Raw genomic sequence first — 17,068 nt, 5'->3', positions numbered from 1 at the left:
CACCCACGCCCGAGACACTCAGCCTGGAGTCTCAATCCACTCTCCCTGCATTCCTCCTCCTGCAAGAAAACCAACAAACTACGGAAGACGAAGAAATTCCTAATGACTCTCCCGTCCATTGTTCTCTAAGTGTAAAGTGTTATGATTTAATTGAAAGCCCAATGGCCTCGGCTCAATCCCTTGAACCTATATTGGTGGAAGGAGAAACGGACTTCTGCAAATTGTCTGAACTCCACATGTGTAAACACACACACACACACACACACACACACACACACACACACACAAAGCCATTATCATTTTAAAGGAGAAACAAAAATAAGTATTTGTACCATATCCTACTTTGGGTCTTCACTAATTTTTTTTTCCTCTCTGTTATAAACACAGTTCCCCTTCAAGGGCCATTTGTAAGGACATGCTGTAGATCCAATGCATAGAAATGCTAGCAGTCATCAAAACATCCAACAGAAAGTGTGCACACAGGGAGTGCACAGGCACTTCGAGCCTCTCTACACAGCCAGTCTCAGAATGTGACAAACCAGCCATCAAGTGAGTCGGAAACACCCTCGACTCACCAAGATTCTTGTTTGTTTGTTTATTTTGGAGGCTTCTTTTGAGAAAGTTCTCTCTCTTTTTTTATTTGAAATGGGTTCTCACTATGAAAGACAGACTGGACTGGCTTGAAGTTCACTATCCTCCTATTTGGGTCCCCTAAAAGTTAGAATTACAGGGGCACTCCCTTACACTCCTGCATCCATCTTAGACTAAATGTTTAGGAAAATCAAACAGGCAGGACAGACAGACAGACTTTATGAAGCATAATGATGGAAATGAGTTCAAACAAACCATGAATCACATGAAAGATAAACAGGCCAACTGACAGTGCAAAACTACAAATGATCATGACTGGGTTTCTTTTGCTTAAAAATCAGTAAATGCTGTCATAAGAAACAGCACTTAGAGTATAAAGACCCTCGGAAAAGGCTGACCTTAACTGGATGGGGGCATAAATACCACGCAGGGTCAGTGAGACAGCTCTGGAGGTGAAGGTGCCTGCCTGCCTTGCTGGAGGACCTCAGTTTGTTCCCTAGAGCCTACATGGTAGAACAAGAAACTAAGCAAAAATACACACAATCAATCAATCAATCAATAAATGTATAAAGACAAAACAAAATCATTTTTTTTAATATAAAGAGAACAATGCCAAGTAGATCAATGAGTAGCCAGAGGTAGGCAGCTTCACTAATATTAAACTAAAGGGTTTCTTATACAATTTTTAAAATTAGAAGCAGGAGAAAGGGCTCAGCAGTTAAGAGCATTAGAGATTTTAATTTAGTTTCCAGTACCCAGTACCCACATCAGACCATCTTCAAACCCAAGGAGATCCAAGGTGCACGCACACTGTGGTACACATACACTATCAACAGAAAGGTAGAGCTTCTTTATGAGATAATGCATCCTCTCTACAGGCATGCTAGATGAGCTGTAACTCCTGGACCTGACTGCCACTGCAGCCGACACGGAGCATCGGAGCATCGAGCATCGAGCATCGCATCTCCTGGAACTGGAGTCCCAGACAGAGGTGAGCCTGACACTCAGGCTAAATAAGTTTAAAAAGAAAGATGTGGCTGGGGATGCAGCTCAGTGGTAGACAGCTTCCCAGCATGCAAGAGGGCCTGGCTTCATCCCCAGCACCCACACCCCACCCACCAACCCCATACACACGTGATTTCGCTCACTCCTTCAATGTTCAATCCCTAGCCCTAAGCCTCCTATATCACCTTTCCATGATGCCTCTCTTGAATACTTTGTTCCACTTTTATGGAATACATAAAATTCTTTGCATAAATCAAACTATCGAGAAGAGGCAATAAGACAAGGTCTGCTAGGTACTCAAGCTGGCCTTACCTCCATCTCTGGATTACAGGCATATGCCACCACTTCTTTAAATAATAAATTTGAATGAAATTAGAAGAAAAAGGAACACTCTGAGACTCCCATAGAATGCGAGGCGCAGAACGTCTAGGACTAGGTCACAGTATTAAACCTACAGGTGGCATGAGTGGGTTTCTGGGTGACAGAATGCTGGAAACAGATTCCAGAGTGAGGTGAACTAATGAGGAACTAGAAAGATGGGAGGCACAAAGAATGTTGAAACCAGTATCTTCATTTAATTTCTAATAAGGTATAATAACTTAATGAGACCATAAAATAATATAATATTTAGGTTTTAGTTCTATGACAAAACGGGAGGGGGGGAGCCTCAAATATAGAATTGTTTTGGCATTTGAAAGGAGCCACTCCTTTTATGCTATTATGTTGGCTATCACAAGACAGTCACTAAGTCAAACCCCAATTACCACCTCCAGTAACTATGGTACCTTCCAGAGAGCTACGTCACTCCAGAGAACCTGAAGGAAAAGTCAGACCTCATCACACCAAGCACTGCCAGGAGCAAGCACTCCAGCTTGCGCTGCGCACCTGCTTGTCTTCCCACCCATGTCTGCTCAGAGCATTAGCAGTCGGCTCTGCTCACATCTTCCCACACACACACCAAGCTGCCCATGTTTTGACTAAGGAGCCATTCCTCCAAGACCCGAGTTCTTCTCACTGGCTTCTCTCTAGACCTTTCCCTTTTAGCCACAGATTTCTTGAGCTGACAAGTCCTATACTATCTATCAGTCCTGCATTCTAAATTGTGGCCACACTTATCTCGGCCTTGTTGCCCATGCCTGTGTCTCTGAGGTGAGGATGATGTTTCCCACAGCCAAGCCAACACTGCAGGGGATGTGACAAACACCCCCTTCCCTGAGGTTCCTTTCTCTGTAGACACCACCACACTTTGTGAGTCTGAGATACCCTCTATTTCTCATTCTCCAGTCTCCTCCATGACTACATCTAGGTAGCTTCAAGTATTTTTTTTCGGTCTCATCTCTATTCTACCACTGCTCAAGGGTAGTCCTCGCTGATTTTTTCAAGATAGGGTTTCTCTGTGTAGACCAGGCTGGCCTGGAACTCAGAGATCTGCCTGTCTCTGCCTCCCAGGTGCTGGGATTAAAGGCATGCTCCATGACTGCTGGGTATCCTCATTGATCATTTAAACAAGCAAGCAAACAAAGCCAATATAGACTCGAGAACAGGAAGCCAGCAGTTGAAATTATGATGTCCAAATGGTCTGAACTAGGTTTATTTTTTAGTCGGGATGGCCTGTTTTCATATGGAGACTTGTTCTGGTCCAGGCTGTGGAGACTTAAAAGTATTAAGAGTCAGCCAGGCCCAACACATAACATCCTGTGTGGCACTGCAGGGTCACCTACACAGGACCAAGGTCTGTGTGGGAACTGTCCCCAGCCAGGTGGCTCCTGACACATTCCTGCACTCTACCCTGATGGCTCTGGCCTCTGGTGCTGCTGGTTTGGGGGACAGAGTAGGTTTCACCACAGGGTGGCATGGGAGCTATGCTATGGAACCTGCTGGCCACAGACTGACAAGGGGCAGACTGGCAGGGAAGGAGCATGACTCAAAGGGCTTTGTCACAGATACTAAAGTTCCCAAGACCAAAAAAAAAAGTCAGCCAGGTGGTGGCATGTGCCTTTAATTCTGGCACTTGTGAGACAGAGGGCAGGTAAGCAGAGCTTTGAGCCAGCCTGGTCTATATAGTGAATTTCAGGACAGCCAGAGCTACACAGTGAGACCCTGTCTTAGGGGGTAAAAGTGTACATTTCTTTGAGGACCAGAAATCCTATCAGTTGGTTTCTGATTTTAGTCTTAAATGTACAGTGCCGGGCATTCCCACATAGCTCCCCTCTCGCAGGCACCAGAGGACTCCCAGCCTCCCTTTTGGGAAAGTTCTGTGTATAAAGGCTGCACTGCTGAGAAGCCAATGCTAACTGCAGCTTTATTCATAGTTAGCAAAACTTAGGATCAACTAAGGTACGCTTCAGTAAGTGAGTAGATAAATCAAACATGCTGGATGCAAACACTGAAATACTATTCAGTATTCAACGGAAATCAACTGTACTCTGAGTCAATGAAACCAGTGTGAAAGTGGCCCCACAGTGCACAGAATTCCAGGAAAGGAAAACTATAAAGAAGTGAAAGGACCAGTGCCAGAGCCAGGGAGAGCAAGGAGGGCTGACTAAATGAAACACATGAGGCTGTAACGGTGGACACACACCATGAATTCGTCAAAACCCTCAGAATGGACATCACCAAGCCAGAGCCCTAGCATAAACAATTGCCTCTGAGTGAGAACAGTGTGTCACCAGCCTCCCTCAAACATAGGCTGATCAAGGGCTGCAAAGGTGAATAAGGACTTCTGTGCTCCTGCCAATTCTGCTGGGAACGTAAAATGGCTCTTATAAAAACAAACCAGATGACAGCAGGGGCTTTTGGGTTCAGGCTTTTGGGTTAGGGCTGCTACAGCAATCACCCCCATGGAGTATGACCAAAGGACTCCTGTCCCTGAGTAAGCCAAGCTCTCTTATTTTCTCTATCTTTGTCCATGCAGAGCACTCTGCATAGAGGGACATCCCTGTTCCCCACTTCACTAGATCAGCAAACTCTTTCAAAGTATCTTTGAATGTTCCACTCTTGGCTGTGTACACACTGGCACATCAATAGTCCTGGCACTTGGGTTTGTTCACACTATGGGTATGCTGATGTATAAACACTTGGTGTGTACACACTAGCACTTGTGGTTGTTGCCCAGTGTCTTGTTACAACATCCTCGGTATCAGGTTCTGTGCCTTTCTATATTTTTGTCGCCATGACTTCTGTGAGTCTGGCTTTCCTTACCCTCAGTCCTACTCAGCTTTTTGGGCCACACTACCTCTCCCTTGGCTCCTTTCCTACAGAGGAAATGTCAAATAGCTAGTTCTAAAATAAACAGATATAAATAAGTAAATGTACAGTGTCACTTTTACTAAGAGATAACTGGTGCATCAACGTGCATATTTAGATGGTACCAATCTTCATAATTACTTTTGAAAATGCCCCAAATGCTTGTCCATGATCTCAACAGCTCAGAAGACAGCCTGAAGACTCCCTGGGAGCAGGGACTGCGTCTGTCACTGCTGAATGATGAATCTGCATGTACACAGATTCCTTTCTTCTTTCCAGCGTCACTAATGAGAATGAGACCATAGCCAGCTTTTAAGGGGAAGCATAAAGGTGCTAAACTCTATTTCATTTCAGGCTGACAAGGGAACATCTCCAGGTCAGCTTTGGTCAGCTCCATGGAAGAAGGAGTGGCAGTAGCCAGCAGAGACTGGAGAATGGCTCAGGTCCCAAAGCGCCTCTCTCCCTGTCAGCTTTGCTTCCCCATTCTCCCTTAGGCCACCCCCCCACCCCCCGGGCTTCCCAGCAGACTCACACCCGTCTGAGTTTATTTGTCTTTCCTTTCTGGGATCCGCTGTCTGCAGACACAGCCCATGAGCTATTCAGAGCTCACCAGAGGCTCTGGGCTGTACAGGCTTCCCAGAATACAGCTCTTTCCAGTCTTGGGGGAGGGGGGTTACTAATGCCAAGTCAAGGGAGCTAATAAATCTAAGAGGTTTTCGTCATAGCAAGACAAAAAAGAAGGGTCACAGAGGGAGACAGAAAACCACTACCAGGATGTCCTAAAACGGCCATAGTTAGAATGTCACTGTGAAGAACATGTTCAAATGCTATCTGGAGGGCCCTGAGGAAATCCAAGGCCTTAGGACCTTTATCTCTCACGCATGCACAACACATATGAAGTGCTGAGAGTATAGCTTATAGCTAGAGTGCCCGCCTGACATGGTCAAGGCTCTAGGTTCAGCTCCCAGCATCAGAAAGCATTCACATCCACTATATTCAAAATAAACTGATACAGACATGACAAAGGAAAATACGCTGAGCCCCACACCCAGCTTCCTAACCACGATCCCTTGCAGAGACCTTCTAATGAAAAGCTCCACCAGGCCTGGTGACACAGGCCTGTAAATCCAACTATTCGGGAGGCTGAGGCAGGAGATCACAAGTTCAAGGCCACCCCCGTAGAAGAGTGAATTGAAGGCCAACCTAGACAACTCAGGTGACTGGGGTACATACAGATCAAGAGCACAGCACCTGCCTACAGTATGTCAAACATTTAATTCCATCCCTAACACTATGGGGGAAACTAACAATTTCATGAAACTAAAAGGAAATAAAGACTCGATTCTTTTATGCTGACTCATTTCCTTATCTAGGAACCTTCCCAGAGGTTCACATCCAAGGCCCCACAAGGTTGGGCTGAGAAGGAAAAGGGCCCACACGGACAGTACACCGACTGGGTTCCCTCCCACCACTCACCTCACACAACACAGAAGAAGAAAGAAGAGAGAGGATCACAGGTGATCCAGAAACAGCACACCACAAAGGAAGCCAGACTTTCTTGGCTTTCCTATTCCAGCCTGGAGTTTCGAGACCATTTCTAACCTCTAGGAGACCCTAAGGAAGGCTGCAGCACTGGGGGTCACCCTTTCTACTCAGTCCCTCTTCCCTCTGCGCACATTCCACTGGGTCTCCTTAGCGCCTAGGATCAGTGGCACTGTCCTGAACATGTGGACAAAGGAAACCCTCCTAGTCCACTCTGCTCACTGCCCTGCCACGCTGGCTTCCTCTCCTGCATGTGTCTGCCGGCTCCATGAGCTCCCTCACATCACTAAGACTGAACTCACTATAGAGAGAGGGGACCCTGCATGATGGTGCACAGTACCAAGGACATGGGAGTCCTTCCCAACCTAGCTGGCAAGTGTCCAAAGCCAGCCTTGTTCCAGCAACAGAAACAAACCATGAATGTCCTTCTATGCTCTCCCCAGGCCTTCACCATATACCAGCTCCTCCACGGGCATGAAACGCTGCATATATATATATATATATATATATATATATATATATATATATATACAGTGCATGCCAATGCATATACAGTGCATGCCAATGTGCACAAGCCTGGGGCAACTCATACTTGTTTCTTCCCTAATCAAATATGAAATGGCGTGTAACCAGCCCTCTCAGGCCACCAAGATTAAGGATGTTACCTGGAGGGGGCAGGCTGTCACCTGGACCCTAAGTCCCACAGGGTGTCCTAAGAGGCCAGCATGGAGCACCCCCTAGAACCACTCTACCCGATTACACGTGTAAACCAGGCAGAAAAGACCTAAGCAGCTATTACAGAACCTTTGAGCATCTAGAATCCTCTAGAATCCTCTAGAATCCTCTAGAACCCAGCACCCCGCAGCCCAGCATGTAATGAACAGAGCATGGCCTGAGACTTCTTCTGAAGCCTTTCATTAGTATCCCTGTCTCCTCCTCCAAAGTCAACGGTTCTTCTGATTTCACGATTATTTGTTCCCATCCATTTTATTTTATTTGTTTTGTTTTGTTTTTATTGGAACATAGTCTCCTTGTATTTCTCAGGCTAGCCTCGTGGCTCTAGTGATCCTCCTGCCTTAGCCTTCCACAGTAGCAGGGGCTACAAGTACATGTCATAGAACCCCACTTTTCTCAATCATTTTTTTCTATTTTTACCTATAAAGGTATCAATTAAAAAGGTATTTGTCAGGCTTGGTGAGATGGCTCAGCAAGTTAAGGCCCTCATCACCAAGCCGGGTAACCTGAGTGGGATGCCTAGGACCGATACGTTGGGATCCAGAGAATAATCCTCTGACCTCCACAGGAGAACTAGGCACTCACATACACACACAAAATATAGAGAGAAACAAATAAATATGTGGTTTTTATTAAAAAATATTGTTGGGCTGGAGAGATGGCTTAGCGGTTAAGAGCACTGACTGCTCTTCCAGAGGTCCTGAGTTCAAATCCCAGCAACCACATGGTGGCTCACAACAACCTGTAATGGGATCTGGTGCCCTCTCTGGTGTGTCCAAAGAAAGCTACAGTGTACTCATATACAAAGTAAATTAATTAATCTTTAAAAGAAAAAAGATATTGTTAATCCAGATGTGGTGAACACATGTGTACAGTTTCAGCAGCTGGGAGGTAAAAGGATGAAGAGTTCAAGGCCAGCCTGTCCCAAAAGAAAGGAAAGATTACAGAATCTAATAAAATACCACACACACACACACACACACACACACACACACACACACACACACATATGCAGGTACATATGTATGATAGCCAGAGAATAACTTTCAATGTCTTCTCCAGGAATGCTTTCTGCCCCCTTTAAAACAGTCTTCCAGCTGGGTGTGGTGGCTCGTACCTTAAATCCCAGCACTTGGGAGGCAGAGGCAGGCGGATTTCTGAGTTCAAAGCCAACCTGGTCTACAGAGTGAGTTCTAGGACAGAGAACCTCTGTCTCGAAAAACCAAACCAAACCAAACCAAACCAAACCAAACCAAAACCAACCAAACCAAACCAAACCAAACAAACAAAAAAACCCAAAACAGAGTCTTCCAGTGATGCCCATCAGGTGGGCTAGGCTGGCTGGTCAGCACGCCCAGAGACCTCCTGCAGCAGCTCGTCCTCCACTGCCACCACCGTCACTGAGAGTACAAGGATTTTTATGAGGGTGCTGAGTTTGAACTTGATTGAGTCATCCTTTGAGCATCAAATTCAGTGGTATCAGTATGTTAGACCCAAAGTTGCCAAGGAAGCCAAAGAAAGTAGTTATGAAGCACTAGTGCAGAGAAAGCATTTTTGTAAGGGAGAGATTCCGAGGCACCCCAGCTTGAGCTGGCTCCCACTGAGGAGATTCTGTTCCCCTCAGCTCTAGACTACTCATTTACTGATGTACTACTTGCCCAGCATATGACAGGGCCTAACTATATACTACATCCTACAAGCCATCTAGCACAGCAAGTCACTGACTGTGACTGGTCTTCAGTGTGAGGAGATCCTTTGTACACACTCAAGAGAAGTGAGGCCAGGGAGACAGACCTCAGCTTCTAGTGAAACCGGGGCTCAAAGGGCAAATGCCCAAACATCCACTTGCTCTTGCAGTCAATAAGCTCTGGTCACCTTAAAAGCATAAACAAACCAATTCAAAAGCTGATTTCTGCTCTCAAGGGGATCTGTCAGATGCTGGGTACTGGTTAGAACACAACTCTATTTCCCAAAAGCATTATTCTGTACCCTCTGGGACTTACCTGGGAAGATTTCTAACAAAAATCTGCCCATTGTAAGAAGATAATTTTTATAAGTACACTCATATAATTCTCTTCCTGAAAATGTCTGTGAATTTCATACATTGTAATGAACACATCATCCTCTTCCTCCTCCTTTCCTTCCTCCCCCTCCTCCTCCTCCACCTCTCAAATACATTTAAAACCATTCTCTTGCCTAGGAATTCAGTTGCCATGGAAATGAGTTTAGAGCACTAATACAGGTTATAAGGAGAAATAATAAGCAGAATTACATCATCCCCAATAGGCATAACAAGTATGAACGAGCTCAGACTCTCAGCATAGAAGATGTTAACCAATATGCCAAAGGAAACCATCAGCCCCCCCCCCAGAAAGAAACGCAGTCAGAAAACCCCACATCCAAAGAAGCATGACCACCAGGCATCGCGACCGCCAGAGTCCCTAACTGATAAGAGGTCACGCTCTGCTCAATAGGTCTCCCTCACCCACAAGGCTGACCACCAGCCCAGTCACTGTCAGACACTGCTGCCTCTCCTAAGAATGCGAGTGCTGCGCTCCCTCCAGAACACCTTAGCAGTCACTGTCAGACACTGCTGCCTCTCCCTCCAGAACACCTTAGCAGTCTAGAGCAGGAAAAGGAAATTTCCAGGTTTCTGAATGAACAGTTCCCTGCCACTAGCTAGTGCATTTCCCATAACTTCAGGGCCGTCTCACCAACAAGGGCTACTTACCGGGATCTGCCACCAAAGCAGTTTGTACTGGGGGGCTGGTGCCGGGTCTCTGGAGCTATAGCAGTCCCACTGGATTCTCTTGAAGGTGGCTGTGATCCTGGAGAATGGAACAATCACAAGAAAGGATAGAAATGCTGAGAGAATCGGCCCTTGTTTGAGAGCTACCCACCAGGCAGAGAATTCCCTCTGTATTTTAGGAGTTACCCACCATGATGGGACAGGGACAACTTGGCAGCTGTAGCCTCTGGTACAAAGAATAGGGATTATCATCTGAGATCACACAGTTGGAACTCAAATTTGGGAAACAGTGCCTCTTCTCCAAGACATCCCAGATGCTAACACACAGTCCTGCCTTATCCATCATGAACTTCAGCCTCTCTAAGGTGGGGGCCAAGTGAGTGCATGAAATGAGAAAATTTTCACAATGCAAACAGAGCTTGTAAAGCCAAAGTAGATCAAGTCACTCTTTATCTAAAAGGCCCTGCAAACAGCTAGGTAAGGCTAAGACAAGATATCACAGTAAGGCAGTTTGGGTGACAGTGAGATCAAGGCCCATCTGAGCTATACAATAAGATCTTATCTCAAGAAAAAATTATGCAGATATGGAACTGGCAGGATAATTCAGTGGTTAAAAGCAATTGCTGTTTACAGAGGACAAAAGTTCTGATCCCAGCACCCAAATGAAGTAAGTGGCTCACAACCATCTGTAATCCAAGCTCCAGAGTTCTTCCTTCTGGACGCTGGGGACACCCACATATACACCATATACACACATACACACCACAAAATAATTAAAGTAAATCTTTAAAAATTATGTATATTTGTATAACATAAAGGCAGAAGTGAAAGTCTGAAAACCAAGAGAACTAACTAGAAAAATAATAAGGAGAAGGTGAAGGAGCCCAGGTAGAACATGCACACAGTACATCAGACATGCTTATACGATGGCCTATGTAACCAGTGCTGTAAACACACACAAAGATGGTGCTGCCACAGTTACAGCACTCAGCGCCAAGCCTGACAACCTGGATCCAATCCCCAGATCCCTCAGAGACAGTCAATTCCCAAAGTTGTCCTCTGACCTCCACACATTTGCCACACACAATAAAAGTTTTATGAAATAACAAAAGTTTTAAAGAAAGAGGACAGCCAGGGCTGTTACACAGAGAAACTCTGTCTTTAAAAAACAAACAAACCAACCAAAAAAAAAAAAAAAAAAAACACCAAAAGTACTCTAATCCAACCAAAGCCTGGTACAGGGCCCTTTTCTTTGGTGAGACTTATTTATTTATTTGCCTGCATGTAATGCTTGTGCACCATGTGTGTGCCTAGTGTGGTGGAGGTAAGAAGAAGGTGTCAGATTGCCTGAAACTAGAGATACAGATGGTTATGAGCTGCCACGTGGATGGTGGGAACCAAACGCAAGTTCTCTGCGAGAACAACCACCAGCACTTTAACTGCTGGGCTATCTCCAGACCCAGAGCAGAAATGTCTCAACAGCTAAGTTCTTCCCCACCCCTGAAACTGCATCCTGCCTTTGAATTAAGAGCACACATCACCCCTGATGCTACAGAAAAGTGTACTTAGCCTGAGGAGCTCCACCTTACGCCACACCTAACAAAACACTTAATGAGGAAAAGGAGAGAGAAGCAACCCAGTTCAGACCTTAGACTCCATGAAATAATTTCCTGCTAGATCCAGAAGTGACTAATTTCAGACTAGATCGAATGGAACAAACTAGCAAGACTCCCAACCCTCAGGTGGGACAGAGCAGGAGGCACTGTCCTGCTTTGCTGGTTCTTGTTTCCACAATCCCTACCCAGCCAACTCCATCTCAAAAGAGTACACGCAAGCTCCCCAGGGGATTTAACTAGAAGCACGTTTGTTAGAGGGGTTAATTTCCAAGGCCCATATTGGGTGAAGAGATGCTTTTCTCTGCTTCAGTTCAAACAATCACACACAGAGCTGTGACATTTATCTTGGTCCTTGAGAACCATGTCATGTTTTCATCTGGGAGACTAAGAGGAGGCAGGGCTAACACTAAGGCAGGGCCGCTAAAGAGTCTCTAACCAAGATGCCTAGCAGAGAACCAAGCCCCTAGCATGGCTGCCCACCCGCCCTATCCTGGCACAGCCTATCCTGGCACAGCCTGGGGAGCAGGGCGGCAACTCACCGTCTGTCACTGCACTGCCATTAGGCACACTTCCCAGATCAACAGTTGGCCCATCCAGGAAAATTGTCAGCTCTCCTCCCGAGACAACACTGCCTTTGTTCTCTGTCTGCAGGTTCAGGGTCAGTTGTGTGTTCTCCACTGTTGGATACAAAATGCAACATGGACAGATTGAGTCAAATGCACAAGTTAGGATTCTTTAAATCGGCGGCCTCCGATTCACCCACCCTGGCTTCGCGGCAGGGCTTCCCTGCCCTTTCTAATGTCTTGTGAAATAAAAAGCAGAGTGGGGTGGGTGTGCTGAATGGCAATGCTCTGCATGTTGTGCAGGTGGGAAGCCCATAGTCTCTCAAAACATTTTATATGAGACATTAGCTACAACATCTTTACATTATTGATTTGTGTTCCCTTGTTCTACTGATGGGGCATAGAAAAAACTGGGGTCAAGCTACTACACAGAGGATGAACAAAACAAGAAACATCCTGCACACACCCCAGACCTAGCTGCCCTGAGTCTGGGTATACTCATAGCTTCCAGTCAGGTAAGTATCTACCTACAATGAACACTAGCTCTCCTCAGTTTGGTCCAGTCAGGAACTGGACCTCCATCTTAAGATCTTTCAATAGTTACTCAGAGACAACTAGCAGGCAGATGATCACAGGTTGGAAAGGATCTAGTCCTATGCTAGATTCTCCTTCCTCGCCTGCCCTGCACCCAACTCAGCACTCCATTTCATGTGTTAATGGTGGCTACCATATTGTAATCTATCAGTGGTTCTCAACCTGCCTAATATGACCCTTTAACACAGATCCTCATGTTGTGGTGACCCCCGACCATAAAATTATTTTCATTACTACTTACTTCATAGCTGTAATTTTGCTGTTATGAATTGTGATATGAATATCTGTTTTCTGATTGTCTTAGGTGACCCCTATGAAAGGGTCATTCAAACCCTGCCAGTCCCCAGCTCCAGAGTTCGCAACGCAGAGGTTGAGAACCACTGCTCTCAATCAAGGTAGTCCATGGATAAAGAGTTTCCACAAACACTAAGGTAAATTTGAACACTTACTGGTGATCCTTCTCCTCCCAGGAGGGAGAGAAGTAAAAGCCAGCTTCCAATCTAAGACAGACACAGCCTTTAAGAACTTAACAGAAGGGCTGGAGAGAGTCCAGCAGTTAGAAGCATGGACTACTTGTACACACAACCTGAGTTCCTCTCCTACCAGTCACATCTGGCCACTCTAAGCTCCAGCTTCAGGGGATCGGACACCCTCTCCTGGTCTCCAAGGGCAACCAACACCCACACCCAGTCACAAATATATACACATAATTTCAAAGAAAACCAAACATGGGGCTGGAGAGATGCTCAGAGGTTAAGAGCCCTGGCTGCTCATCTAGAGGATCTGGGCTCAGTTCAGAGCACCCACAAGATAACTCATAACTCCAGTTTCAGGGAATGTGACCGACTCCATGTTTAAGAGCACTGGCTGATCTCCACAGGCCCTGGGTTCAATTCCCAGCACCCACATGGCAGCTTACAACCTTCTATAACTTCAGTCCCATGGAATCCAATGCCCCCCTCTGGTGTGCAAAAATACATACAAAGAAAATACTCATAGGGTCTAACCAAAAAGACAAGCAATCCCAGGGTCTCTGAAGTAAGACAGGGAGCAGTGTTTTGGATTTCCATGCCCATTGTACTGGCTAGTTTTGTGTGTCAACTTGACACAGGCTGGAGTTATCACAGAGAAAGGAGCTTCAGTTGGGGAAGTGCCTCCATGAGATCCAACCGTCGGGCATTTTCTCAATTAGTGATCAAGGGGGAGAGGCCCCTTGTGGGTGGTGCCATCTCTGGGCTGGTAGTCTTGGTTCTATAAGAGAGCAGGCTGAGCAGGCCAGGGGAAGCAAGCTAGTAAAGAAATCCCTCCATGGCCTCTGCATCAGCTCCTGCTTCCTGACCTGCTTGAGTTCCAGTCCTGACTTCCTTGGTGACGAACAGCAATGTGGAAGTATAAGCCGAATAAACCCTTCCTCCCCAACTTGCTTCTTGGTCATGATGTTTGTGCAGGAATAGAAACCCTGACTAAGACACCCACCAAGGCATCTCTCTCCCCCCTAAATCTCTGTGCCCTGTGCTGGGTCTTTGCATCTGTCTCTATTTTTGGTTAGTCTCATTGAGAAATTTATTGAATTCTCCTTGTGGAGAAAAGCAGTGGGAATTTAGAAACTCTGAGAGCCTAGGGAAGTCTTTGACCTCCTAGGCCTATTTCAGGCCCATGTGTATACATACCACCTGAGATCGGACCATCAGCCTCAGTAAAGCCCTTCATGACAACAGCCTAACAAGTATGGAGCCTTGAGACGTCCCCAGCCATGCTGCTCCTAAATCCTGACCCACTGACACTGTGACATAAGCAGGCATGGTGGCACACGCACTAATCCCAGCACTCAGAAGGCAGAAGCAGGCTGAAACTGTGACATAGGCAGGCATGATGGCACACACGCACTAATCCCAGCACTCAAGGCAGAGGCAGGCAGGGTCTCCAATTTTGAGAAACACCTACAGAGCAAGTCTCAGGACAGCCAGGGCTACACAAAGAAACCCTGCCTTAAAAACCCAGTAAAGGAAAGGAAAGGAAGGGGAAAAGGGAAGGGAACAGAAGGAACAGAACCATGAATGACACACAGGTTTGCTTTGGTTTGTTTCCGGGGGTTGCTGTTTTCTGTGTGGTTGATTTAAATATCTCCAACAGGCAGCATGGTGGCTGAGCAGGCTGCTGTAGTCATGCACTCTGGACTCAATCTCAGTGCTCCTGCCAAAGGACTGACTCTGCAAGTCACAAGTTACTTAACTTTCACACTGGTTCCCTCTGTGGCAAAACAGAGGAATCGCTGCACATTCTTCGGGGGACACGTGTGAAGACTGCACCTAGGAAGTTCCTAAGCTACCATTTTTGCTGCCCACCTTGACCTTCATGTCTAGAAGCTAAAGTGTGCAGCTTTCCCCTGGCCTGGCCCATCATTAACTGTCCTGTAGTCACTGGACCTTTCTCTAGGACTTCTTTAGGTTGCAGCAGCAAACTTCTCAAAACCTTCCAAGTCCTACAACCATTACAAGGGACCGAAGGGCGCAAAGACAGCAGCCAAGCAAGGCTAGGCGGGAGCCACCATGGCCAGCGCCTATGAGAACACACTTGGAAGATGTATGACAGACTGTGAGACTATCTGCAGGGATTATCAGGTGGTTTTTAATAGGAGAATAGGCTGCAATTTTCCAGAAAAAAAAAAAAGTCCTAATAACTTCAAATTACCTTTAAACAATTCAGACAAAGAAATACACACAGGAAGATGGGAGATGGCTGAGCAGGTAAGAACATTTTCTGCATAAGCATGATTCCCCACACCCTCCAAAATAAAATAAAGCAGCTGGGCGTGATGGTACATGCCTTTAATCCCAGCACTCGGGAGGCAGAGGCAGGCGGATTTCTGAGTTCGAGGCCAGCCTGGTCTACAAAGTGAGGTCCAGGACAGCCAGGGCTATACAGAGAAACCCTGTCTCGAAAAACCAAAAAAATAAAATAAAATAAAAATAAAAAATTTTTAAAAAGTCAGATCTGTGGGCTTAGTGGTTTAAGGAGTACTGGCTTTTCTTGCAGAGGACCTGGGTTCAATTCTCAGCACCTTCATGCCAGCTCACAACTGTCTATAACTTCAATTCCAGTGGTCCCAACACCTTCTTCTGCTCTCCAAGAGCACCAGGCACTCACATGGTACACACACTTACATCCAGGCAAAATACTCAAACACATAAACAAAAATAGTAAGATTAAAAGAAGAAAACTTCCTAGGCCCTGGTATGCCTGCACACCTGTCACCCCAGTGCTGCCCGGTGTGGATGTAAGTGGATAACTCGGGTTTGCTGTCCACCAGCCTAGCTCCAGACTCAGTCAAACACCCGATGCCCCCCTCTGCCTTCCACCCACACATCTGCACACGCACCCTGTACAGGCACATCGCACACAAATGCACCACACATGTGCATACTGCACATACAGAGAAGATGAAACATCACTGTGATGTCAGGTGGAGGGCGCTGGGTGACTCCTAACCCTTCGGATTCTGCACATTTGTGAATTTCATAATGAACAGTTGGAAATTTTTGTTTCTTTTTTTTTTAATTGGCAAAGCTATTAAAAATTTAAACTTGTGAGAACAGAACACCTATTATTTTCTAAAAAAAAAAAAAAAAAAACAAAACCTGAGCTGTGGAGACTTACAATGTATAATGGGACTAAAGAAACCATTAGCTAACTGAGTGACAGACTGGAGCACACATAGAGGCTGAAAGGCTCAAGTGTGGCTGAAAACCATATACTGGAATCTTAATTATAAATAGCAGCCTCAGCCCCTCACCTCTCAGCCCTCTGGTTTCCTTGCAGCCACACTCAGGACTCGACAAAGGCTCTTTCTCTTCCAATAAGTCTTTCTACTACCGTGGGAGGCATTGCCTAATAATCGAAACCTAATTGGAACTAGTTCACTCTGGAGCTTGAGGCAGGAGGACTGGCGTGAGTTCAAGGCCACATGGTCAACACAGTGAGTTCCAGGTCAGCCTGGACTACAGTAGGAAGAAAAGAAGCAGGAGAGATGGTTCGGTAGGTAGGAGTATTCTTTACTCTTGCAGACAACCTGGATTCGAGTCCCAGCACCCATGTGGCAGCTCACAACATCTGTAACTCTAGGTCCAAGGGACACAAGGCCCTCTTCTAGCCTCCATAGGCACCAAGCATGCACTTGTACAGACATGCATACAGGCAAAACATCCATATATGCAAAATACAATTTTTAAAAGGGGGAAAATTCAAGTAACATATGCAGAGCTGGTAAGATGGCCTAGTGGGTAAAGGTACTTGTCACCAAGCCTGATGACTGAGTTCAATTCCCAGGACCCACATGGTGGAAGAAAGGAACTGTCCTTTGACCTCTACACATGAGCCATGGCAATCCTGCTCCCCCACCCTCCACCCCCAACACACACACACACACA

The 17,068-nt window shown here is 46.1% G+C and overlaps 1 protein-coding gene across 3 annotated transcripts in view; it reads right to left on the bottom strand.

Annotated features, from left to right (window-relative positions):
- Positions 1-17,068, bottom strand: part of Wwp2 (WW domain containing E3 ubiquitin protein ligase 2) — a 122,957-nt gene that overhangs the window by 63,798 nt on the left and 42,091 nt on the right. For all 3 annotated transcript variants that reach the window (XR_003947327.1, XM_006531299.4, NM_025830.4), the window contains 2 exons: positions 12,024-12,161; positions 9,851-9,947 (listed from right to left, as the gene is read on the bottom strand). Coding sequence is in view for 2 of the 3 variants with exons in the window: in XM_006531299.4 (XP_006531362.1) it covers positions 9,851-9,947; positions 12,024-12,161 (235 nt within the window). In the remaining variant the exon portion in view is untranslated. The remainder of the gene's footprint in view (positions 1-9,850; positions 9,948-12,023; positions 12,162-17,068) is intronic.

The sequence above is a fragment of the Mus musculus genome, chromosome 8, assembly GCF_000001635.26.
Source record: "Mus musculus strain C57BL/6J chromosome 8, GRCm38.p6 C57BL/6J".
In the NCBI taxonomy this organism is placed as follows: Eukaryota; Metazoa; Chordata; class Mammalia; order Rodentia; family Muridae; genus Mus; species Mus musculus.
Note: the sequence above shows the minus strand (reverse complement) of the source record. Positions and strands in the feature narration are given on the sequence as shown.